The sequence below is a fragment of the Gobio gobio genome (assembly GCF_949357685.1).
Source record: "Gobio gobio genome assembly, chromosome: 1".
Lineage (NCBI taxonomy): Eukaryota > Metazoa > Chordata > Actinopteri > Cypriniformes > Gobionidae > Gobio > Gobio gobio.
Window position 1 is genome coordinate 49,380,232 of NC_137097.1, and position 25,151 is coordinate 49,405,382.

Genomic DNA, 25,151 nt, shown 5'->3' on the forward strand with positions numbered 1-25,151 from the left:
GCAGTTTATTCGACAGCTGTCACTTTAAGAGCGAACACGGTTACGGTTACATGCAGTTGCACAAACGTTCACTCGCGAGTCACGACGGGGTTTACGTGCATACTCGTCAAAAAATACATTTGTGTGTATCTGACCATTTCACCGCAATTTGTTCTCGCAAGCTTTTTGTGAGATGGCCTGTGTGTGTGTGTGTGTGTGTGTGTGTGTGTGTGTGGGGGCACGCGCGCGCTCACGGTCTGGAGAGCGCGCGAGTGCTGAGCGGTTTGAACACTGGCAAGACTTAAAAATAAATGCAAATGATAAACTTTAGTGACGACGCAATTTCATTATGAACAAAGCATTTGAAAGAAGAATGTCATATACAGTACACCTAGGATGACTTGAGGCTGAGTAAATCATGGGTTAATTAAAATTTTTGGGTGTACTATCCCTTTAACTGCTGACATTTGCCTATTTCGATTATGTGACACTGACGACTGGAGTAGCCTAATGGCTGCTGAAATTAAGTGTTGCCATCAGAAGAATAATTTACACTTTAAAATATATTAAAATAGGAAATAGTTATTTTAAATTGTAATAAGTCCACAATATTACTTGTTGTAAAGGTTTTTTTGACGCTTCCGAGATCACGGAACAATTTTGTATCAATATTTGTTTAACCAGAGATCAAAACATGACGAGTACGTTACAGCACATACTTTTAGGTTAAATAAATTAGCTTACTTCCAATTGACAAATTTACCAGCAAAATCTTTACAAAAACTCTCATATACACATAAAGATGTGATTAAACTTTCATAAACAAGAGTTAGCCTAACTTACCCCTTCTGAAAAAAAAAACGGTTGAGATGCTAACACTTTTTCCGAAGACGGACACTAAACCATTTCTATAACGTAATTCAACAGAAGCGTGTCAATTACACATAAGATAAGTGTCAGGAACAACTGTGTTTAAGTAGACTTGGTAACGTTTAACCCAGCCTGACCCAGCTCTTGCAATGTTCAATCTTAAATTGAGGTTGGTCTGGTGATAGCCAGACACGTGTGTGTAGGCTATTATTTGTGCGATTTTATGGACTTAACTCACCTGAAAGCATTGAAAACAAATGCGAGACAGATGCTGAATCCGAAATCGCCCCCTATAATAGGAGACAGCCATTTGTAGTAGTGTCCGAAACCATACAGGACGTTATGAGTGCACTCGTTCAATCCCACATTGCACCGCAATAACAAGTGTAAGTAACTTTATACAGCCTATATACAAACAACGGCTGTCCGAATTCACTCACTCGTTTTCATGCACTCCTTCAAGTGAACTGTATTAATGGACTAATGTATGGGAATAGTGAATGAGGGTTTAGGGGGCGATCTCGGATTCAACCAGAGTGTGCTTTTTTACAGTCTATGGCTAATCCCTTAATTGCTATTGCCGCCCCGTTTCCATGGTAACTCCATCCGCTCCAGTGTTTGGATCGAATGCGACTCGAATGTTCAACGCACAAATTTAATAAGTCACGCATTTACATATATGTAGGCTATACATAGTTTAAAAAAAAATACATCTAGAGTTAAAACATTACATAATTGAAAATATCATTAAATAATTATAGTTTAAGATGCTAACTTTGTGCTTCCCAAACAACGCTGACAGGCTGGGAAATAGCCCAATGTAAAAATGGATCCAAAACAGTAAATGAGTAAACCAGCACTTATGGGGTAAAAAAAAGAAAAGAAAAAGAAAAGTTTTTTAGTTTTTGTTTTCAGATGCAGTGAATTATCAGAAAATATTGCCTTACATAATATAATATAGGCCTAATATAATATAATAACTTTAGAAATAGTAAACAATGTAGAAATAAAAGTAGGCTACATATTGCAAAATTCCCTTTGATTAAAAAATATGCATAACATGAGGCATGAATATATTTTCACATAGGCTACACATATTTACACATGTAACATGAAGATCAATTTAAGCATTTAACATTTAATTAAACATTTAAGCTTTAAGTTCTATGCGTTTTTAAAATATATATTTTCTAAATATATTTCAATATATTTAACAGTGTTTCACATATATGTGAATATATTACATTTCTGTAATGTTTGCTTTTATGTTAGTTCTTAGGCTATAATAATTAATTATTAGCCTATTGATTATATTAATGTAATAATACTTGTTGTTATTGATATTTTTATTATGATTTAGGCTATTATTGTTATTATTATAATTATTCGTTGTAGGCTATTATTATTATTATTATTATTATTATAAATTAATGATAAAATACTTATGGTATGAATGCAATTATGACTCCATAATTCTAGTTCGTTTTTATTAATATTATTTTATTATTTGGCACATTAATAAACAAAACGTTTGTAAAAACTAACATTCTTATACTCAGTTTTTGATCATAGACAGAGAAAAAGAAACCTGCCTGACAACTGAAAGACTGTTTACCAATCAAACTAATTCAGAGATCCCTGGTAATAATCTGATACAGAACAAACAAAGGTTTGCATAGGCCTACTAATGAGATAGGGGGATTATATATTGCAATTATCTATAACTAATTATGTTTGTGGTTTTTAATCACCAGCGTTATTTTTCTATGCTACAGTTCATGGACTGAATCCGAAATCGTCCCCTATAGCCTACCCTCAAATATTGCATTAGGCCTATTTGAAGGGACAGCCATTTGTTGTGGTATCCGAAACCGTAGTGGACGTTATTGAGTGCACTCATTAAATCCCACATTGCACCGCAATAAGTGTATAGCTGATAGCCTACACTCAACGGCTGTCCGACTTCACGCACTCGTTTTCATTCCCTCCTTCAAGTGAACTGTATTAGTGGATAACGTAGGGAATAGTGAATGAGGGTTTAGGGGGCGATTTCGGATTCAGCCATGGGTCAATCAAAGAAAGACGAAAGCGGGCGCGCGCATCTGAAAGTGGCCCATACTGCCCTCTCTCGGTAAAATCACCCCACAATAGCTGTTAATGGATAAACAGAGCAGCATCCAGCGAGGGGCTTCCAGATGGGCAGCGCTGAGGGAAAGAAACACACTCAAGGTTGCAAGAATAAAGGAGGAGTTTCTCTTCAAGCTTTGTAGAAACCGGCATTCAGACACAATGAAAGTCACTTTCACGTGTTTGGCCAGTTTTGTGGCCACCTTTGGTGTCCTCAGCTTTGTAAGTCTCGTTCTGGCGATTGGAACCGATTTTTGGTACATCATTGACACTTCTAAGAGAGAAAACAGCTCATCTGTGTCTCTGAGCTCACATTCTGGACTGTGGCGAACTTGTAACTGTAAGTCATATATTACATGTTTGTGTTTGACCTTCTGTTTGTGATGTTTAGGTTTTTCTTGCGAATGGATGAAGTTATTCTCTCTTACAGTTCATAACCAGTGCTGGCCATTTATGAATCCTTTTGGAGCAGGAAGAAACGTGTCAGATTCACAAAGGCAGATACTAAGTAAGATCTGTGTGTCATCCTCATATCTATGATCTTGTATGTCTTACTCGGCAGACTTTAAGGTTTCAGATATTATGCTATCTAAGGGATAAAAACACTTGTTGTGGAAGTATGTGGTCCAAGTTAAAAACTCCTTGGTTTGGCTTTATACTGAGACTGTATGTGTTATATGTTTGCTGTATTTATTAATTGTTCATTTATAAGCATTTGATAAAGTACTTGACATCAAATATAAATAGATTCCATTTTTGTCTATAATAATAAAACACATCTTACCTAACCATATGAAAGCATACTGAAAAATTAAAACTCAAAATGCAATATTTGTTTTATATAAAATGCCACTTCATGTTTTAGGTTCTTGTTTCTAATTGCTTTCAGTTTTTGCTTTCGTCGATTACAAGTCTTTAAATGAAACCCAGCGGAAGTTTAACAAGTAATTAACTTTACACATCTATGATTGTTGCATATGGGCTGCACACTTCAGAACAGAAAGTTTGAATATTTGCAGCCTGAAGTTAGAGGCACAGAAATATTTGAACATATCTACATTTTTAGGTTGCCAGAACAAAAGGTGATTTAAGGCTATTTTAACCATGAATGCCATACATCATATAAATTCCTCAGATTTTCCTATTATCTTTGGATTGTCATGGAAACACTCTTCAATTAGAGGGCAGCTGTGGTAGAGACACAGCTGTAACAAGTTCACAACAGTGAACCATGGCATGTGTTGCACTGCTAATATTGTGTGAGACCACCTGCCAACAGACCGCAACATTATTTTTGCTTTCTTTCATAATTTCAATATGGCTGTTGGCCATAACCTACTAATGTGCAACATCACTCTAAATTATTCATATTTTTAGTGCCAAACAATCACCAGCTATCATTTATTTTTTGTTTTAAAATGAGTCTATAATGTAGAATTGCAATTATTGCCACTTCCGAAGTGTGTTAATATTTTATTGATAACTGTACAAAAGTCATTGAGAAGAAAAGCGAAAGATAAAGGAAATCTAACCCAAAAAAAAGTCTTATCCATCCCATACATCAGACACAATGAAAAAATAATATTCCTGTCTGAGCCATTCAAAGCACTTGTATAGGACTGAATGAGATTTTTAAACTCACATGCTCTACTCCTGAAACATTATCTGTACCTGTACACAAGAGACTGTAATGAGGTTGTAAACCAAGATTATATCAGATTCAAGACCCCTAAACTGGCTCAAATTGGATTTCGTTTCTGTTCTGTTTTGAACAATAGACTCAATAAATCTGGGTTTCCAGGATGTTGCTTTAATTAGATAGTAGCCTCTGCACAAAGCTAAATGCCCCCCCTAAAGCTATTTCAATATACCTTTCCCATCCATCTTCGCTGGATGTTTGCTTGAAATATAATCCTTGGATAAACCATAAAGGAAATAACCTACCTTATATGTGTTGAACATCATCATCGACTGCAACGACCATGGCTGCTCCAAAAAAAGCTTGTTACAAAAACAGTGCAGAATAATGTCAGGAATACAAGTGAAACAAGAATGAAATGCACCTGTCCAATGCATGAACCCTACGGATAGACATATTCTGTTCCAGAAAGAAAACAATGGCTGGCTTGACAGCAGTTTTTTTTAACTCGTCACTGTCTACTGCCTGTTGTGTTTATTTGTAGCAAGTTGTTATTACATGGATTACCAGTAAATGTAAGTTGTTGGGTCCATATTGATATTGAACTTAAAATTACTGGTAAATTGGGCTTTGCATTAACAATAAAAGTAGACTATCCTTCTGACTCATATGTTTCACTACAGTGAACAACTTACATGCTAAATGTCTGTGTCCTTTAAGGACATTAAAATCCATGTATCTTCAGCAAAAACAGATTTTAGTCTTTCTTGTCTCCTTCCTCTCCCATCATTACTAACATCATGTTCATAGTGCCATTAAAGAAAATCCATGGCCTTGAACACGCTGAACCATCTTTTATCTTATTGCTCAATAAAACATAAAAAAAACACATAGTCAATACAAACTCTTAGGCCTCTAATTCTGCTGGCTCTAAGTCCGACAGTATAAAAAATACTGTGTATGTATTTACATAAATTATACGAATACACATAAATATACAATGATTTTTATTTACTGAATATAATGAATTTTTATAGCAAATACAAAATATAATACAATTATTAGGCCTATATATATATATTATATATATATATAAATACATGTAATAAAAAATACAGTAAGAACAGTAATATTGTGAAATATTACTACCATTTAAAATGTTTTATCTTTGAATATAAGTATTTATTTATTTTTATCCATTTATTCCTATGACTGCAAAGCTGATTTTTCCATATCATTTATCCTTCATTGTCTTCAGTGTCACATGATTCTTCAGAAATCATTCTAATATGATGATTTGCTGCTCAAGGAACATTTATTATTATTATTATCAATGTTGAAAACAGTTGTGCTGGTTATTTTTGTTTTCAGGATTCTTTGAAGATATAGAAAGCTCAAAAGAACAGGATTTATGTGAAATATAAATATTTTGTACAATTATAAATCTCTTTACTGTCACTTTTGATCAGTTAGATGCCTTACTTAATGAAAATTGAAGTAGTACGTTTATATGAAACCAGCAGTGGAAGGTGTGGAATGTCAGCTACTCAGTTGTGTCTGACATAAGGATTTAGGATAATCAAGGATAATTAAGGAAATAGTACGGTACTTACAAAGTCTCAAAAGCTGAGCTTTGACCACCCCAGCCTACACAAAGAAAGCCAAATAGATTTTCACATTCACTCACCTCCGTCTCCTAGGCTGGCTCCCATCAGTTTCCTTAAATAATAATAGACTAATTCTTATTACCAGGACTGGGCCGCTCTTATTCTACATGAATACATCAATATGCAACCACACATTTTTAATAGTCTGCCATCAAAACTGTTGAAATGTTATAAAATGTTCCAGATGCTAAATGCATCTATAGGGAAACTGGCATAAACTGCAACTTCATACAATGTCTCTCATCACGGTCAACACGGTGGGAAACAAATATCATAAAGTTCTTTGAAATGATCCTGATTAGCCTTATTGATTTCCATTCAGAACAAATAAACAAAACATTGTCAGGCACAAATGTTTTTGCAAAAGCAGACGGATAAATTAAAAAGACATAATTGGGAAAATTCCAACTTAACGGATAGAAACACACAATTTTTTGGTATGCCAACCATGAAAATAACGAATTGGCTGGAATTGTGAGTGCCCCGACTGACACATCCAGACCTCTTTTCTCTCCAGACATGCAAGGGACATTCATTGTCCTCCTGCCTCTCAGCGTGATTGTGCTTTTTGTTGGAGGAATGCTGGGCTTCATCAGTATGTTGGCACGAGCCTACATGCTGCTTCTCCTGACTGGGGTGCTGCTTCTTTTCGGTGGTGAGTACCACCTTCTCTTTCACCTTTGACTGAGTCACATGCAGAATGAATATTAATTCTACTCAAGTCACGCTTGAAAGAACATCTGGAGCTTCAGACAGTTTTGATAGTAATGAATACACTTCACAATGTGGGAAAAACTGATGGAAAAAAAATACTATGAACAGTTGACTTTGGACATTGGAATTTGAGAGACAAGCTCAAAACACACTCACAGTATTTTGTATCTTCTGAATGCAAAGAACGTTGTTTTAATTTCACCTATACATCACCCCCTGCACCAGTAGGAAATTACAAAACAAGGTTTTTTTTCAAAGTTAACTAGAGTGAACTCATCCTTACGAAAAGGACTTCTTTTAAACTAAAAATAAGAAAGTATACTTTCAGTCTACTTTACTTTGTATGTACTTCTCAAAAATATATTTTATGTGCTTATCAGAAATACACTTTTCTGCAAAATTGCACTTAAGTACAAATATTTGAAATATTGATTTATAAAGAAAACAGATATGTTACTAATTCTGAGTATCTGAATTTTCGTGCTGACTAGTCCACTGGTAGTGTACATAAGGCTTAATCTTACAAATGTCTTTTTTAAAACAAGACCAATCTTGGTCTTGGACTTACGTCTATATTCCTAGAAACAAATCAAAGTTCAACTTAAGCCATTTTCTCTGACATCTGCAGCTTGTGTACATAATAGTTTGGGGACCTTAACTGCAGTAGTTGATAAAAGAAATCAGCAGCTTAATAAAGACTGGCACAAAGTATTTTATGTATTGTGAAAATGCATAATGTAAATTTAAATACAAATACATGTTATCTTTTTCAAAGGCTTTAATATATATATATATATATATATATATACAAAAAGGACTATAATGGTTTTCTGTTTGGTAAATCATCCTTGTGGTAGTTGTCCATATTTAGTAGGTTAAATTGTTAGAAACCACACAGAAACATAATCATATAGACACTGACATCGAAACATGTTTGAGGTATGATTGTGTGTAATTTATGTTGTAAAACAAAAAGAGAAAGTCTCTTCAAATAATGATACTGAGACCTCATTTTACTCAATGTTATGTTTAAAATGTTTGTTAGTCCAGTTTTAGTGCATGTTTTTCACTGTCCTCTTTATGATATAACTTTAAAAAGGGGTCTTGGGAGCACTGACAACATTTCTGTTAAAACCCATTTAATGAAATACCTACCCACATTGTGAGAAAATACAGGTTCACTTGAAATCTCTCAGGATAAAAGCCTTTCTCTTTCAAGACATGCTCAGTATGACAGTAAGAAATTGTGTTGCATTGCTGACACCATGGCAACAAATAAACCCAACATGGACTCTGAACTTAATTAGACTGACATCAAAACAGCAATCATTGTAAAGCAGCAATGCCCCCTAAATGTCATCATATTACAGATCACAGCCATTAAATTACTTAATTTTTTGCAGCCTTTTCTTTCATGAGCCTCGCCTTTAAATTACCAGCAGGACCCGATGGGCTCTGATTGGGGTGATGGTTCTCAAAAGTCATGGGCTTTTTAAAGTAAAAAGAGCACCAGCATCCATGACTTGCTTTCAGGTGTAAGTTGTGTCAGACTATCATTTGCTCCATAGACGGAGGAACAGAAGGTGTGGTGGTTCATTTACAAAATACATGTTCCCTTTCAAAAGCTACTCTCAATGCTGCGCTGATCACTTTGGGAAAACATCTTTGTTTGACCAGCTGTGAAGTATGTGAGTAACACATCAATGAACCTGACACTGAACTTGGTAGCCTCAGACGGTGGCGTCACTGGAACACATGCTCGTCAGAGGCTATAATTAGATGTGCCACAGGTGCATCCTTAGGTCTCTTTGTCTTCAAGGCCAAACTGTGTGTGTGTGTGTGTGTGTGTGTGTGTGTGACAAGTTCTCTCTTTCGGTCTCTCTTCTAGGAGTTAGTTTTGCTAGGCTGTGCGCAAAAAAACTCTCTCTTTTCTCCTCTCACTCGTGTAAAAAAAAAAGCAAAACGACGTGCAATGAGCGACGTACAAAGTAAGCAGTGTGTGTCTGTTTTCACGGCCCATGACTGAATGTGACTCACACCAGTTTTGCTTCTTCTGTTTGGGGGAAGAGGATGCTGCCCTCATGTTGGAGCAGGGCGAGTGCTGCGAGAGCTTCTCATTAAGAACGCTAAGCGCTCGTCTCGCTTGCTTCCGAGGGCCAGCACCCACTCTAAGTTTCAACTAAACTGGCCACGCAAGCAAGGAACGCCAAAATGCTCTAAATAAGAGGACAGATTTCTGTCTGCTGGCCAAGAGGAGGGACCCCAACAGCGGTCTCTCCCCTTCTTTGAGGACCTCCATAACTCATTCAAACCCTATACCCTAAAATCAAGTCAGGAATCTTGGTGTGATTTTGGAGTCAGACCTGAGTTTCAGTAGTCATGTCAAAGCAATAACTAAATCAGCTTACTATCATCTGAAAAATATTGCAAGAATTAGAAGCTTTATTTCCAGGCAAGACTTAGAGAAACTCGTTCATGCTTTTATCACCAGCAGGGTGGACTATTGTAATGGTCTTCTCACTGGCCTTCCCAAAAAGACCATTAGAAAGCTACAGCTCATACAGAACGCTGCTGCCAGGATCCTGAGCAGAACCCGAAAATATGACCATATCACACCAGTCCTCAGGTCTTTACACTGGCTTCCAGTTACATTTAGGATCGATTTTAAAGTACTATTACTTGTATATAAATCACTAAATGACCTAGGACCTCAATACATTGCAGATATGCTGATTAAATACAAACCCAACAGATCACTCAGATCATCAGGATCAAGTCAATTAGAAATACCAAGGGTTCACTCAAAGCAAGGAGAGTCTGCTTTTAGCTATTATGCCAGCCGTAGCTGGAACCAGCTTCCTGAACAGATCAGATGTGCTCCAACAGTAGCCACTTTCAAATCCAGACTCAAAACACATCTGTTTAGCTGTGCATTTACTGAATGAGCTATGCCACTGTACGTCTGACTGATTGCACCTTATCTTATACATTTACTCAATGAGCTCTGTGCTTTGTCCGAACTGCTTGCACTTTAATTGTGTTTCATTTTAACCCTGTTTTATTTTTAGTTTTTAATTATAATTTTTATTTTTAATTATTTTTAATTTTGTTAAGGCTTTCTGGGTGGAAGAGGTTGAGAGACGGGGGAGCGATAAATCGAAATCCCTCCGGTGCGAGGACGATCCGTTCAGATCTGCTCTGACGGATAGATCTGTATAGCCTTGGTGGTAAGAGGAAGGACCGTGTAGATCCGCTCTGACGGTCGAACAAAGTAGAGATAGCCCTGGTGTTCCTGTCCAGGAAGATTTGTCTGTAAGGGTAATGTTTAAATGCACAGTTACCTGACAAATATTTTTTGAGGAAGACCCGTTTAGATCTGCTCTGGCGGGTAAAACATCTAGAGAACGCCCTCAAGTTAGGCCAAGAAGATTTGTCTGTAAGGGTACTGTCTGAAAACACAGTTACCTGACAAATATTTTTAAAGTAAACCTGACTCTCCATTTTCTTCCACCCCAGATAGGGGATTTCATCTTTATTTTTATTTCCTTTTAATTTCCTTTTAATTCCTATTATAACTATTATACTATCTATATTTTTATTTTATTCACTTATAACTATTTTAACTTCATTTCTGTGTAAAGCACTTTGAATTGCCACTGTGTATGAAATGTGCTATACAAATAAACTTGCCTTGCCTTGCCTTGCCTATACTTCTCGTGTCTTTGCGTTAGAGACCTGTGCGGGACAGATATTTCAGTCCCGTTCCCAAAAGATTCTGTCCCGCTCCCGCAAAAATATATGTTACCTTCCCCCGCTCCTGCTTCCGCCCACAACATTGAAGTTTTGTCCCGCTCCCACCTGCAAAAGCCCACATAAAAGTATAAATAGATTTTTTTTCTGTATGTCCATGAAATCGTTTCAAGTCATTTAACATAAAAGCAAGCATGTGCATGGTTTGGCATGGCAGAATGTGCGCAAAGTGCGGAACCTCATAGTTCCTAGATAGCCGACATCTCAGTTCAGCGCGATCTCACAAAGTTCCGTTATCAATGAAGCTGACTGGACAATGAATCTTTCATAATGTCTATACATTTTCCTTGTTATAATCTCAGGATTTGACAGCATGCAGAATTCAGCACTGAACAAAAACTCTCTATGAGCTGTTTTAAATACATCTGATTGCGTTCAAGAAATAAACACATATGTCTGTGATTGGCTACATTGCACAACGCCGCAAAAACGTCTTATAAATAGAAACTCTACTCAACATATTTGACTATCGTGGGTGCGAAGCCACGAGGGTATACGATGATGCCACAGGTCGAAGAGATCCTTGCAGGCTATCTCTCCTGTGAGTGAATGTCGGCATCATCCCTTAAGAAACCATCTCTCCCCACTAAGCCATGCAGAACCACCTCAACGCTACTGGAAGTGTTTCAATCAGCAGGTCTGGCTGGTTCTGCCCTGCACACCATGGTGGTGTTGCAGACGTACCGGACTGACCTGCTGAAGGACCTGAGTACGGGTGGTTCCATTGACAAGGAGCATTCTCTAAGCTTCATCGAATCACAGACCTGTCCCTCCGTGGGACCAAGCAAACAGCCATCGAGGACTGTGGCTGAACCTCAAGGGCATCAGGGACCAAGTGTTCTTGCTTGATGCCCCTATATGACTCATTCAATACAGTCGACAGCAGGTTTCGAGAGGTGAAGAAATACGAGGAAGCATTCATGCAATTCCGTACTCAGGGGAGAAGCTGACGGTAACCCAGCCTCATCCCGATCCTTCTCACAAGCGTGAGGCACAAAAACAGAGTGTGGCGAGGCACGCTCTCGATATCGCCACAACAAAGGAAGTTCCATCTCAAGTTGAGACCATCCAGAACACCCTGAGCGAAGTCAGATTAAGTTCTTATTGTTTGTCAGTACTGTAAGATTACAAATTTAAGAAAGTACATTGTATTTAGCATTTAAGGTAAAAATTATGATATCAGATTAATTAGTCTGCTATGCAAATCTTCCAGGCCAGTTCCTGTTTCTCTTCATTGTAAATAAAATGAGCACCATTTGTCTTTAATGGCTCTTTGAGCCCCTGAGTGATTGAATTATCATCAATGCATTTGAATGACACTGTTATGCTGATTGAATCTGGACGGGTGACACCGTTATGTCTGAGGAGTGTCCTTTTACCTATACAATTACCTATACAACGTTTGCATTCCTTTGTTTGAATGTCTCCTCCCCTGCTGTATAATCCCTCCCCCTAAAATGTAGATAAAATACAATGTACAACTTTTTTAGTTAGACTTGATAACCTCAGCCGAAAGACAGCACGTTTTCTCATTAAAGAATCCTGCTGAAGAACCTATCCAAGTCTCCTGGTCTCTTCTTCAAACGAGGAAAAGGAAATTCACAACAGTACCAACAAATTTAAGTCTCATGGCATCTGTGTCCAAGGTGATCCCTATGGGCCTTTTGCACATGACGCCGTTTCAGTTGTGGCTCAAAGCCAGGGGATTTCATTCAGTTCTAGCCAGAGTTCGTCAACAAGGGTCTTGCTTCTTACTGATAGTGCCGTGTTGGCTGAACAGTGTTTGGTTCTCGAAGATAATATATCTTTTCGACGGCTCGCCCTGGGTGATATTGGAGACTTGAGACCTTCTGTCTCTTCTTTGCCTCTGGAATGGTGAAAGCAATTTTGCATCCTCATCCTGACTACCTGCTTAAGGTTAATTTCTTTCTGACCTTACATCCGGTCACTCTTGAAGCCTTCTGCCCTCTGCCGTTCACAATTACTGATCCGGTGAAACTTCACTGACTGTGCTTTAGGCCTATGTACACCACACTAGCCAGTGCCGTAAGTCAAAGCAACTATTCGTTTGTAATGGGGGCCACAACAGGGGGCGACAAACAAACAATTTCACATTGGGTGAGAGATACTATTGCCCTCGCCTAAGCATGCGGTCGAGGCATTAGGGCTCATTCTACCAGGGGTTTGCTCCCCTGCAGCAGGGCTCACACGTCCTTGAGTAAACATCACAAGCTCATGTCTGACACCTTTCGCGTGCTTCTGAGCATACACTACACAACCATGAGGGGTCCAGACACCCCCAGTGCACCAGCGTGAGTATTACCCGTTCCCAAAGAGCTCCGTGCACCATTGAGAGTAGTTTGTGAGAGGGAACGTCTCGGATTATTTGACTGTAACCCTGTTCCCTGAAAAAGCGGGAATGAGATGCTGCGCTTTATTGCTGCTCTGAGGATGTCCCGGGACCGATCTTCAGACAAAGTGATACCTGAGGACATCTAATTATAGTCTTTTATAAGAACTCATTCCAATGATGTCAACGTCTGAAGTTCAACACAAATACTCCCTTTACACAAATACTTCACTGCTGGTCAAACAAAGATGTTATCCCAAAGCACTCAACGCAGCATCTTGTTCCCGCTTTTTCAGGGAACAGGGTTACAGTCAAGTAACCCGAGATGTTTCCAGTGACAAAGATAAACTCAGCTCTGCCTGTCAAAGACTTTCTGATTAATTTTTTACCAGAGGAATATTAAAGTGGAAAACGCTAAACTTTTTAAACCATCAGAAACTTTTGGACACTCTCTCCAACTAACACTTTTGTGCCAACTAATGAATTAATAATAACAATAATAATATTATATTTGTTTAAAAATTTGAGATTTGTATAAAAAAGATTTTAGCATATAACTTGACTGGTTGTGAAATATAATAATAATAATAATAATAATAATAATAATGATTAAAAATAAGCACCACATTCTTAAAGGATTAGTTCACTTTAAAATGAAAATGACTCCATGATTTACTCACCCTCAAGCCATCCTAGGTGTATATGACTTTCTTCTTTCTGATGAACGCAATCAGAGTTATATCAACAAATATTCTGATGTTTCTAAGCTTTATAATGGCAGTGAAAGGGGCCCACGAGAGGCTTACAAGCAGTGTTGGGGGTAACGCGTTACAATAACAGATCACAGTAACGCTATTACTTTTTTGGGTAATGAAGTAAAGTAACGCATTACAGTAAAAATATCGGTAACTACACTACTTTACTAGACTGTAGGAATGCGCTTTCCAGCGCTACCCAAGCTGTGTTTGCCTGTGTGTAAAGTTCTGATCTGTTTAAGGGGTGTGTGTATGCGTGCTGCCTGTGTGTGTGCTTGCCTGGGCACCATTGCCATAGAGATTGATTTGAGTGACGTAGCTGCTGGTGCGAAGGAGAGAGGTAAATGGAGATGGAGACGGAGACAGGGGGTTCTGGCCAGTGTCGATATTCACATTATTTTCAGTTTATTGCTTGAAAGGACAAAAATATTTTTGTGAAATGCACTCAATGCCCAAGCGACCCAAGGCCCAAGTGTCTTTCAACTGCTGCCAACTCAATGAGCAACCTGTCTAAGCATTTGTCAGCCCAGCATGGTAATACAAAACTTGTGGCGAAAGATCCTGCTCGCCGGTCAATTGAAGGAGTCACTCAGCAGCCGACCCCGCCTAAACAAGCTAAGCTTTTCTCCAGTCTTCACAAAAAGAATTGAACAGGCTAGTTGCTGGGTTCATTGTGGAAGGCATGCTTCCCCTGTCGACCATTGAATTGCCCAGGTTTAGAAAAATACTACATAAAATACCCGCAACTCGCAAGCCAACGTCCGACAGGAAAACATTTTCCCATTACCTGGACAAGTGTTATTCCGACATGGAATCGAAGCTCAAAATAACTTTCGAGTCCCTGGATCATGTGTCTACCACCGCAAACATTTGGTCCGCCAACAACAAAACTTACTTAGGAATGACGGTGCACTAGATAGACAGCATTAGTTTTAAACGTGAGAAGGCTGCTCTTGTATAGAACAGGTTCATTCAGCATGGACTATCACAAAAAGTAACAGCATGTGTCACCGATAATGGCAGCAATTTTGTAAAAGCCTTTAGAATGTTTGAATCCCATCCTGACGATGGGTCTGACTCTGAAGAGCCATCTGATGAGGAGGATGAGGGGGTCACTTTTACTGATGTTGCCGAAGCACTCTCCACAGAATCAGATGAGACATTTTCACGACTGCCTCCTCTGCGCTGTGCATCACATACACTAAAACTGATCTCAAAAAATGACCTGGACTGTAAAGCAGTTTACAGAAGTGCTCTCGACAAGTGTGCAGCTCTCTGGACAAAAACTAGATGCTCTACTGTCTGACCGGATTAAGGTTTGCTAAAAGAAAGCTCATCATACCCACTGCTACACGCTGGAACTCGACTCATGACGCCTTGTCTCTCATCACAGAAATCCCAATCAGAGATTTTTTGCACCATTGTTTGTGTAAAGGCATCACTGAGCGAGAGTATTAGTTCCTGAAGGAATAATGTGCAGTGTCAACAACTCCTGCTGCCGCATTAGATATACTACAAGGAGAAGATGATTGCTACTACAGCACCCTCCTGCCAACTTCGGAGATTCTCATGTCAAAGTTACTTGCGTTGAAGTACGGCCTTTCCCAGATGACAGCTGGCATGCCTGGTGCTATTGTACAGGTAAATGCATATTGAATAATAAAATGAATAGGCCCGCCTTAAATAATAGCTTGTAGTGTAGGCTATAGGCCTACACTTTAATATAGCTGATGTAGCCCAAATTTATGAGGCTGTAAAAGCTGTTTATTTAACTGTATATGTTTATCTAATGTAGCACTATTTCATTTCACAGGCGATCAAAGACAGATTTGCATCTGTCTTCGACAGCAAGGATGCTCTGATGGCTGCTGCCACAATGCCCAAATTCAAGGTCTGCTGGCTCAAAGATGAGAAGAGAAGAGATGCTGTTAAAACCATGCTAATTTCTGAGTGTCGTGTGTCGTGCCCGGATTCCTGAAGAGCCACTGATGAGACGAGCAGTTCAGAGCCCTGCCAGTCACAATTACTTTTTTGAATTTGAAGAGGAGTTTTCCTACTGTTACAAACTAGTGTTGATCAAGACTCACAAAAGCGAAGGAGAATTTGGAACAGGAACTTTAATTAACAATAAACTCAGGATACACTCAAACACCAGTAAACAGGAACATTGACGGACAAACACTGAGGGGAAACAGTGGACTAAATACACAGAGGCAAACAAGGTAATTAACAAGACACAGCTGAACAGAATTAATTCATAAAGACAGTGATCAGGGAGTAGCGGGAAAACAGAACAAAGGAACAAACTCAAAGACAAGCAAAACAGACTAGACATGTAACATTACGCCCCTCCGAGTAGGCGCGCCCTCGCGCCGTAAAGGGAACACCTGAGGAGGGAGGGTGGGGGCTCAGGAGGAGGGCGTGGAAATAAACAGAAAATAACAAAAAAAAAGTCCAAAACAAAGAAAACCAGTCCATGGGGGAGTTGAAGGTGGGAGGAGCCAGTGGGGAGCCTGGAGCAGGAGAAGCCAGGTGATATGCCAGAGGCCAGCCAGGACGAGGTCGATGAGCCCGCGCTAGACCGGAGGCCCAGGAGACTGAGGAGGAGCCGCGGCAACGAGCGTCTGAGGTGGAGCCAGATGACCGCAGGACAAAGACTCAGCCGGTGGGACCGAGGACGAAGGGGGAGCTGAGGGGAAGGCGGAGCCAGGCGAAGCCGAAGGTGCAGGCAGGTCGACAACTGACCAAGGCGGGACCGGAGAGACGAGGGAGCCCGGAGAAGCCATATGGCCGCAGGTTTCCGGTGGAGCCGAGGGAGGGAGGAGCCAGGGCGTAGCCGAAATGTCGATTGGCTGCAGTGGAGTGCAGGGTGCAGAGACTGGCAGCGACGACAGGGGATCCTCTGCGCTGGCTAGAGCTGATGGACTGAGGACACGGGGCGGGTCCACACAGCATGTGGGCAGAGCAGAGGGGCTGAAGGACAGCAGTGATGGTGGGGCTGAGGAACTGGCTGAATGAGGAGGCGGGAGAGGGATGGAGAATTCCAAGGATGGAGACGCTGGAGAAACAGGGAACACAGGAGAGACAGGGGGCGCTGAAGATACAGGGGGATTGGGTATAACCTCTCCAAAAAAGTCTATCAAATTGTCCACAAAAATGTCCTTTAATTCCTCTAGATAGCCGCCAGAGGTCCTCGTTGCTTCCACCGCAGCAGGGTGGGGGGCGGGGCTCCTTTCCCAGCCCTCTAGCTCTACAAGTACTCCCTCCACGACGCATGATGTTGCCGGCACTCGCATCTGGTCAGACCCTCGCTGTGGTCCGGGCTCCGGGGCGATGACTCCTCTCAACCTCTACCTGGGTTCGGGCTCGTCGATCGCGGCAGGCCGGTCTCTTTTCTGTTTATTTAATGAATTGCATTTTCTGTTTCCTTTTTATGGGCTAAAGTGCATTTCTGTTTTAATTTTATGGGATGAAGTCACCTTTATTTTTATATTTTTCATTGACCACTTAATTTTTTTTTTTTTTTGCCATAAATCTAATAAAAAGCTGGTTTTGTTCTCATGTTTCCCAAAGCCTGTGTTTTGAAACTTGTGTGTTGACCGCATTTTAAAATGACCACGCATAGCCTCCTTTATCCTGTTGTTTGTGGATTTTACAGTGAGGCATATTTCTTTGTGCAGACAGGGGTATTGTTCTTTCATATGCCATTTTATATACATTTACAATACACAATACAATATAATTATAAATAATAAATATAATATATAATACAATAAACACCATGCGGACAGGCTAAGTGATGATTGGACTATGATGTTTGTCCATGTATCTACAAGGTAAATTATGGAATGGGAAAGTAAAGTAATAACTAGTGAAGTTACTTTTCAAATGCAGTAACTAGTAGGGGTGGCACGGTACATGAAAAAACATCTGAACCGTTCGGTTTGCTTGTCTCGGTTCGGAGCGGGGTGCGTCGCACGGTTCGACGCATGCGCAATGTAGCCTCGTGCCCGTATGTTACCTAAGCCAGTGGGTGTCCTTTTCATGCGAAATAAGAGGTGTGTGTGGACATACAGTAAAAGAAGTAAAAGACAGTAAAAGTGGAGTGCTGCAGGTCACGTCACGTGTAGAAATGGCAAGTGGGCGAGATAAGGAAGGAGTTGGAGGATGCGCCGATCTCGTATAGACCCGGCTTCACAATGTATGTGCAAGCAGTGCGTATGGAGAGCGGGAGCCGCTTGGCCCGTTGTGCATTCACACACTGGCAGCGTTTGTCTCGCGCATTTTAACCGCGGCTCGTCTATTGCAAATACAGACGAATATTGTCCATTCTGTCACATTTTCCGGTGTTCTTGTCCGACCCCTGTCTGTCTCATGCTTTGATTTATGATGGGCAGCATATCTGCTGCAAATGCGACCGTGTTCCATTCTGTCCCTATAACATAAAAATGTTATGCCAATGTCTCGGACTCGGTAGATAGTGTAAGCAGGAGACAGCCAGTTAGGAACCACTTCTACATGATATAACATTTTTTTAATACTGTATCCTAAATTGTGGATAATTAAGCCATATGTCATATGCTGAAGTAAATTTCTGGAGTGTTAACAATTAAAAGAAAAAACAACAGCAAGAACCAACAACAAGAACCGTACAGAACCGAAAACCGTGACCCTAAAACCATGATACGAACCGAACTGTGGGTTTTGTGAACCGTGCCACCCCTAGTAACTAGTAAAGTAATCTCATTACAATTTACAGAAGTAACTAGTTACTAATATCTTTTTTTGAGTAACTACCCCAACACTGCTTACAAGCACAAAAAAGTGCATCCATGCATCATAAACGTACTCCACATGGCATGGGCTTGATAAAGGCCTTCTGAAGCTAATCAATGGGTTTTTGTAAGAAAAATATCCATAGGCTATTTAAAACTTTATAAAGTAAAATATCTAGCTTCTGCCAGACCACCTTCTGTATTGGAAACATCAGGATATTTATTAATATAACTCTGATTCGTCTGAAAGAAGAGTCATATACACCTATGTCTTGAGGGTGAGTAAATCATGGGGTAATTTTGATTTTAAGAAGGGGGGGGGTGAAATTCTGGGTGGAATGCCTTTGTGTTAAGGGTCACATCGTGCGTGGGATGAAATGCTGGGTGGCATGTCCTTGTGGTAAGGTTCACGGTCGTGCATTGGAAGAAGGGGGTATGTAAAACTGCTTCAAATGTCTTTGATTTGTTAGCTATCGGCGTGTAAGGGCACCTCAAGTAAACAACATGACGTGCAAAACCATTCCGCTTGCTACTGCTAACTTTAAGTCCTTATAAACCTGGTTTATGTCCTCCTAAACCATGAGTAAACACAAATGTTGTCAAGCTCGCGCATGACAAGCCGCTAAGCAAATATATACAGTAACAGTACATACCACATAGAGACGTCCTGCTGTAGTAGTTGCTGCTGCTCCTGTTCAATTTCAGCCTCTGGATCAGATTCTGGATCATATATGTATGGTTGAATCTGACTGATAGTCATGGTTAATTAGGATAATGTTTTCTTTTCCACGTTTAACTGTGCATTCACACCGCCACCGGCGAGAGCGTCAAAGTGGCCGGAAGTCATTCATTTTCAATGGGAGACGGCGGCGAGCTCCAGCAAGAGCGGCGCAGCTTGAACGATTTGGGCGTCGAGGAGAGTTGAAATCAGCTCAACTTTATGGTAATGAGCTATGACGCGGTTCGGGCGGCAACCGGGCGGCAATCAATGGGAATGTAGAAGTGCTCCGCTCAAGATGATTCCAGAGAACGCAGTGCTGTAAACTCTGGTTCCGACCACATTAGTTCCCAAGCAAAAAATGGAGGAGAGGTTGATCTTTGCTGTGGCAGGTTTGATAAGAAGGTGCGCAACATTATTTATAGCCAACATTTTTGCTCTAGAATGCTTTTTTTTTCAACGGGAATACAATTAATTTGCTCAAAACAACACCGATTTGACCACTTGCATTAATGCTGCACTTCACCCTGGACAGTTATTGTAATGTAGGCTGTACACAAATTAATGTTCATTAAAGGGGTGGTAAAACACATTCTTTCGAAAGCTTGATTGCGTTTGTGGGGTGCACTGTAACATGTGTTCATGCTTCATTTAAAAAAAAAAATCATTATTTTTCATATATTTGACCTTTATTCTACACTGCTCTGTCCCTCCTTGTAAAAACGGTCTGATGGTTTCCGGGTTGTATGAAGCCAGTCCCTCAAAAATACGCAATGGGCTCAGATTGGTTAGCTGGCCCAGTGTGTTGTGATTCGCTAACCGCCTAGTGCACGTTTGTCGGAAACGCCACGCCCCTTACCTTTACCGGTAGACTGTGCTTTGGTCAGTATTAGAAGCAATGGCGTCAGTAAAACCATACAAATCTGAGCCCGAATCAGACCCAGAACATTTTAGTGAAGATGATCGAGCAGAACCTGTTCAACATGTTCAGTCCTCAAGAGTAAAGACTGCGGATCTATTGTGAGCGCTGTTACTTTTGTATTTTTAGAACGATTATAGCCAAATATCTGTCGCAAGAACTATTAACCCAAAACGAACACAAAAAATTGGCTTTACTATAGTAGCCAAATCAAACACAGAACCATGTTTAGCATGCCTGTAGATAAACAATATATAAAAGCTCTAATTAAAGAATAATTCACACTAATGCCAAGTTCGCTGTTGAGATTTTAACGTTAGTGTTTGTAACGTTAGGTGTTCGTCGGATAACGTTAAGTATGAATGAGCATTTAACAAACTGGTTTGCAGAACAGCGTTGTCATCTGTTTACTTCCTTGCTACAACGTACAATTAACAATACGACCTATTACAGGAAAACACATCGACGAAAAATAAATCATACTTACAGGTTGTGGCCCGTAAACAGCTTCTGTTTTTAAATTCATCTTTCAGGACAAGCCGTTGTGCGAATCCTTCATTGAACTCGCGAAGATTGTGGAAGCTTTCCTCCCTGAAATGTGCAGCGGGAGCCACGCGCGCCCGTCGTGCATGATTCACACTGGCAGTGTTTGTCTCGCACAGCTGAACCGTGGCTCGTGAATTGCAAATACAGACGAATATTGTCCATTATGTCACATTTTCCAGTCTTCACCTCCGACCCCTGTCTGTCTCGTGCTTTGATTTATGATGATATCTGCTGCAAATGCGACCTGTTCCCCTCTGTCTCATACACACATGCATATAACATGCTGAATGTTAAACGCTCTGCAACGCTCCCCCGTCCCTAGGAAGGCTGAACAAAGCAAGTACCCCAGACCTGCAATCCGGATGAAAATATCAGCGTTTCGTCGGCATTGCGGCAACACCACTCCAGCCTACTAACCACAACAACGCAGTGATACAAAATGGCCTCGCCCCCCTTATTCTCGGAGGAGGGGTTTATGTAAATATTGGGGCCAGTGATGTCAGCAACCCTGGAGGAATGTCTGTAGTCACCTACTGGCTGTTTGCTGTAGTCCTTAGAAATTGATTTCTTTAAAAGCAAATATCTCCCTTTGCTTTAAACTTTGAACATTGTAACTTTGCAGATGTTGTTTATGCTCAAGCAGCAACATTACATGCTAGCTAAAGATAGAAAAGTGAAATCGTGGTTTACCACCCCTTTAAAGACCACGGCTAGCAAACGTCTTCTATAAACTGCATGTTGAAATCATACCAACACTTAACCATGCACACAAAAGCCACACCACACAAATGGCTTTTAATTGGTTTATTTCGTTAGCAAACATGTTAAGTGCTTTCAATCGATCAATCTTTTTTTTTTTTTTTTTACTTTCACATTTAAATGATTTCATAAGGTTAACTTATACGGTTATACCCTGTGGTAAGTCTGCACAAAGGCCGAACAACATGATTGTTTGTATTGATGTTAACAGTGACACCAAAGCTCCGAAGCGGGTGTCAAAAAAATGAAACGATTTTCAGTGAAGCTTTGTATCGATGCTTGATTCGTTCATTCAAAATCATGTGACCAATGACTTCCGAAGCTTCGTTTCACACACACACCCACATCCACCTGCTTCGTACTCTGATTCAAAAAGGTTTAAAAATGCGCGACACGGGTTGTTAGAACTGTTGTATTGCACTAGTTTATTGTTGCGAGACTTTGTCATGGTTCTGAAATGTGGGAACACTTTCATTTGAGTTCGCCCAATAAGGTTGATAATATATTTGGCTTTTGTTCTGCAGCCTTTATATTTATATATTTTTTTCAACTTAATTAATTTTTCCAATACTTGAAAATGAACAGTTACATTTTTTTGTTGTTGTTGCCAATTATGTGAACCCATTAAATCTCTCTCTCTCTCTCTCTCTCTCTCTCTCTCTCTCTCTCTCTCTCTCTCTCTCTCTCTCTCTCTCTCTCTCTCTCTCTCTCTATATATATATATATATATATATATATATATATATATGTGTGTGTGTGTGTGTGTGTGTTTCTTTGTGTGCATGCACCTGCATTTATTTATTTTTTTTATATTGAGTTTTATTTGTTCACAAACAGGAAAAATTTTCACATTCACAATACAAAATTCTATCTTTATTGGTTTGAGTTACTTGGATTATGCAATGGAACAGATTGTTGTCATGTATTTAATTTATTGATTGATTCATTCATTCATCTATCCATTAATTAAGTTTTGCTTCTAAGATAATGGTCGCAAAACATTTTGCGACACAGTGCTTTCCCTCGCTTTCACCAGCAGAGGTCCTCGTCGAGCTGTGATTTGAAAAGCTTTGAGTAATGAACCTTTTTCTGATACAATTGTACTGAAAGCTTCACTGGTTCAGAAAGCTTCACTTCACCATCACTAATTGTTTGCTTTGCAGCCCCTTTAAATACAGTTTTAAAAAAAGACAAAGCATTCCATCTACATCAGAGCGATAGTGCGTCCACGAGTCTTTCTACAGCGTCAATGGCAGGGTGGCCAGAGCGAAGTAAGGTGTGTGAACCAATCCTACACCCGGAAAGCGTACCTTCCATAGGGCTGGCCATGGCTAACCAAGCCATCGCCTGCTGTTAGCATCCCATTGACTCCCATTCATTTTGGTGTCACTTTGACAGTGAATATCTTTACATCCGAGGCCTTTAAAGACTCCATTCGTCCATTGTTTATTTCTAAACAAACACGACAATGTATAAAAGGCTCCATTACCTTGTATCTTACACTATCGCCCCGTTGAAGCTGTTTTTGTAAAATATAGGCTAACGATTGCGTCATAACCACACGACTGTGTCGCATTGTTGAGCAAATTACCGTATAGACCCAAGGAGAAGCTTGTAGGCAATCTTTTACTGTCTATGAGGCAGTCTATCGGGGGGACGTGGAGGCATAAAGTTCGATAAAGTCAAGGGAGAAGCATGGGGAGAAGCCCATAGAGGGCCAAAAGCAATGGGACAAAATATTTCAACAACGTGATTCAGATTTGACTTCGCACAACTACTAGAAGACTTGTCACTGTCCGACAGGTTGCTCACGTCACATCTACGTCGTCAAGCTCAGTCTGAGGCTGCGCAGTACGTTCAGCCATCAGGAAGTGAGTGCTTCTACGTGACTTCCTTTTTTCTCTGTGAAGTCTATGGGGTCGCTGAGTCCATTTCTTTTACTGTCTATGGTGTGAACGCACACCACTGCGCGCGCTCGTGGCTGTTTAGCTCCGCCCACACGACACGCCTCCAGCCGCTCGTTTTTTTTTTTTTCATAAAGACTCTGTACAGCGTATCTTTCTTTTATAAATGTGATAAAACTAAAAACTTTTCGGAGATATGAAGGATGCAATACTACTCTACAGGGAGTGCAGAATTATTAGGCACGTTGATTTTCTGATCATATTTTTTTTCCAGGCACATTTGACCAATTCCAAACCACAGTAATCCAAATAACTACTATTGATTTAGTATTTAATAATGTATAAGTGATATATAATTGTTCATGAAGGCTGGAAATGAAAATCACCTTATATTCAGGTGTGCAGAATTATTAGGCATGTTTTCTTTTGCAGATAAATTGAGCCAAAAAAGAGATTTAACTCAGACTGAAAAGTCAAAAAGTATTAAATGCCCATGAGAAGGATGCAATACTAATGCAATACTAGACATTGCAGTTAAGGCATGACTATTGGACAGTGAAATGCTCGTTGGGTCAGCAGGGTCAGACAAAAACATGTGGCGGAGAAAAGACACCTATTAACCGCAAAAGAATTAAGAATTAAGGTGAAGAATTAAGGGTGAAACCATCAGGAACCCTTTAGTCTCCAGCGCCACCATTTTCCAAAGCTGCAACCTACCTGGAGTCTCCAGAAGTGCAAGGTGTCAGGATCTCAGAGACTTCAGTTAGGTAAAGAATCCTAAAAATGACCCCCACTAGATAAGAATCACAAGCTGAAGTGTTGTAAAATACATGAAGAAGGTTTTTTTATAGGCTTTATGGACAGATAGGTTGAGAGTGACTCTTGAAGGACCAGCACCACATCCTCTAGTACCACTGTTTGAAGAATTCATCTTCCAGAATCTGGCAGTACGTTTTGGGAGTTCATATTAGTCCATCCTGAAGTCCGTTTTGCAGAGATGGACTAAAAATGAACTCCCAAAACGTACTGCCAGATTCTTTGGCTCAATTTATCTGTAAAAGAAAACATGCCTAATAATTCTGCACACCTGAATAAAAGGTGATTTTCATTTCCAGCCTTCATGAACAATTATATATCACTTATACATTATTAAATACTAAATCAATAGTAGTTATTAGGATTACTGTGGTTTGGAATTGGTCAAATGTGCCTGGAAAAAAAATATGATCAGAAAATCAACGTGCCTAATAATTCTGCACTCCCTGTATAGGTACTCAAGATTTACACGAGATTGACTGAGTGTTTTACCCCCACCCCCCTTATGGGAATCCTTTAATGGGATGTGAATACTGTCTATTATATACTGTCTTCCTGCTCTGTTCCTTACAGCTGTGCTCTCATTGGCTGGAATCTGCGTCTATATGGCATACTCTGCGGCCGCCTTCAAAGAGGCTGTGGATATCTCTGGCCACAAAACCCTGGAGGACATAGAGATTTACTTTGGCTGGTCTGTGCTTCTAGCCTCTGTTTCTTTTGTTGGAGAACTTTGTACTGCCATGGCATTCCTGTTTACCTCAGCCAGAGTGAGCCAGCTGACCAGTCAGGAAGAAGAAGAATAA

The 25,151-nt window shown here is 40.1% G+C and overlaps 1 protein-coding gene across 1 annotated transcript; it reads left to right on the forward strand.

The window, feature by feature from the left end:
* Nucleotides 1-3,138: 3,138 nt before the first annotated feature.
* On the forward strand, nt 3,139-25,151 carry tmem114 (transmembrane protein 114; the record flags this gene model as incomplete). Its single annotated transcript, XM_079812443.1, has 4 exons — nt 3,139-3,316; nt 3,407-3,484; nt 6,800-6,937; nt 24,922-25,151. 4 exons carry the CDS (start codon nt 3,139-3,141, stop codon nt 25,149-25,151), a joined length of 624 nt encoding a protein of 207 aa, XP_079668569.1.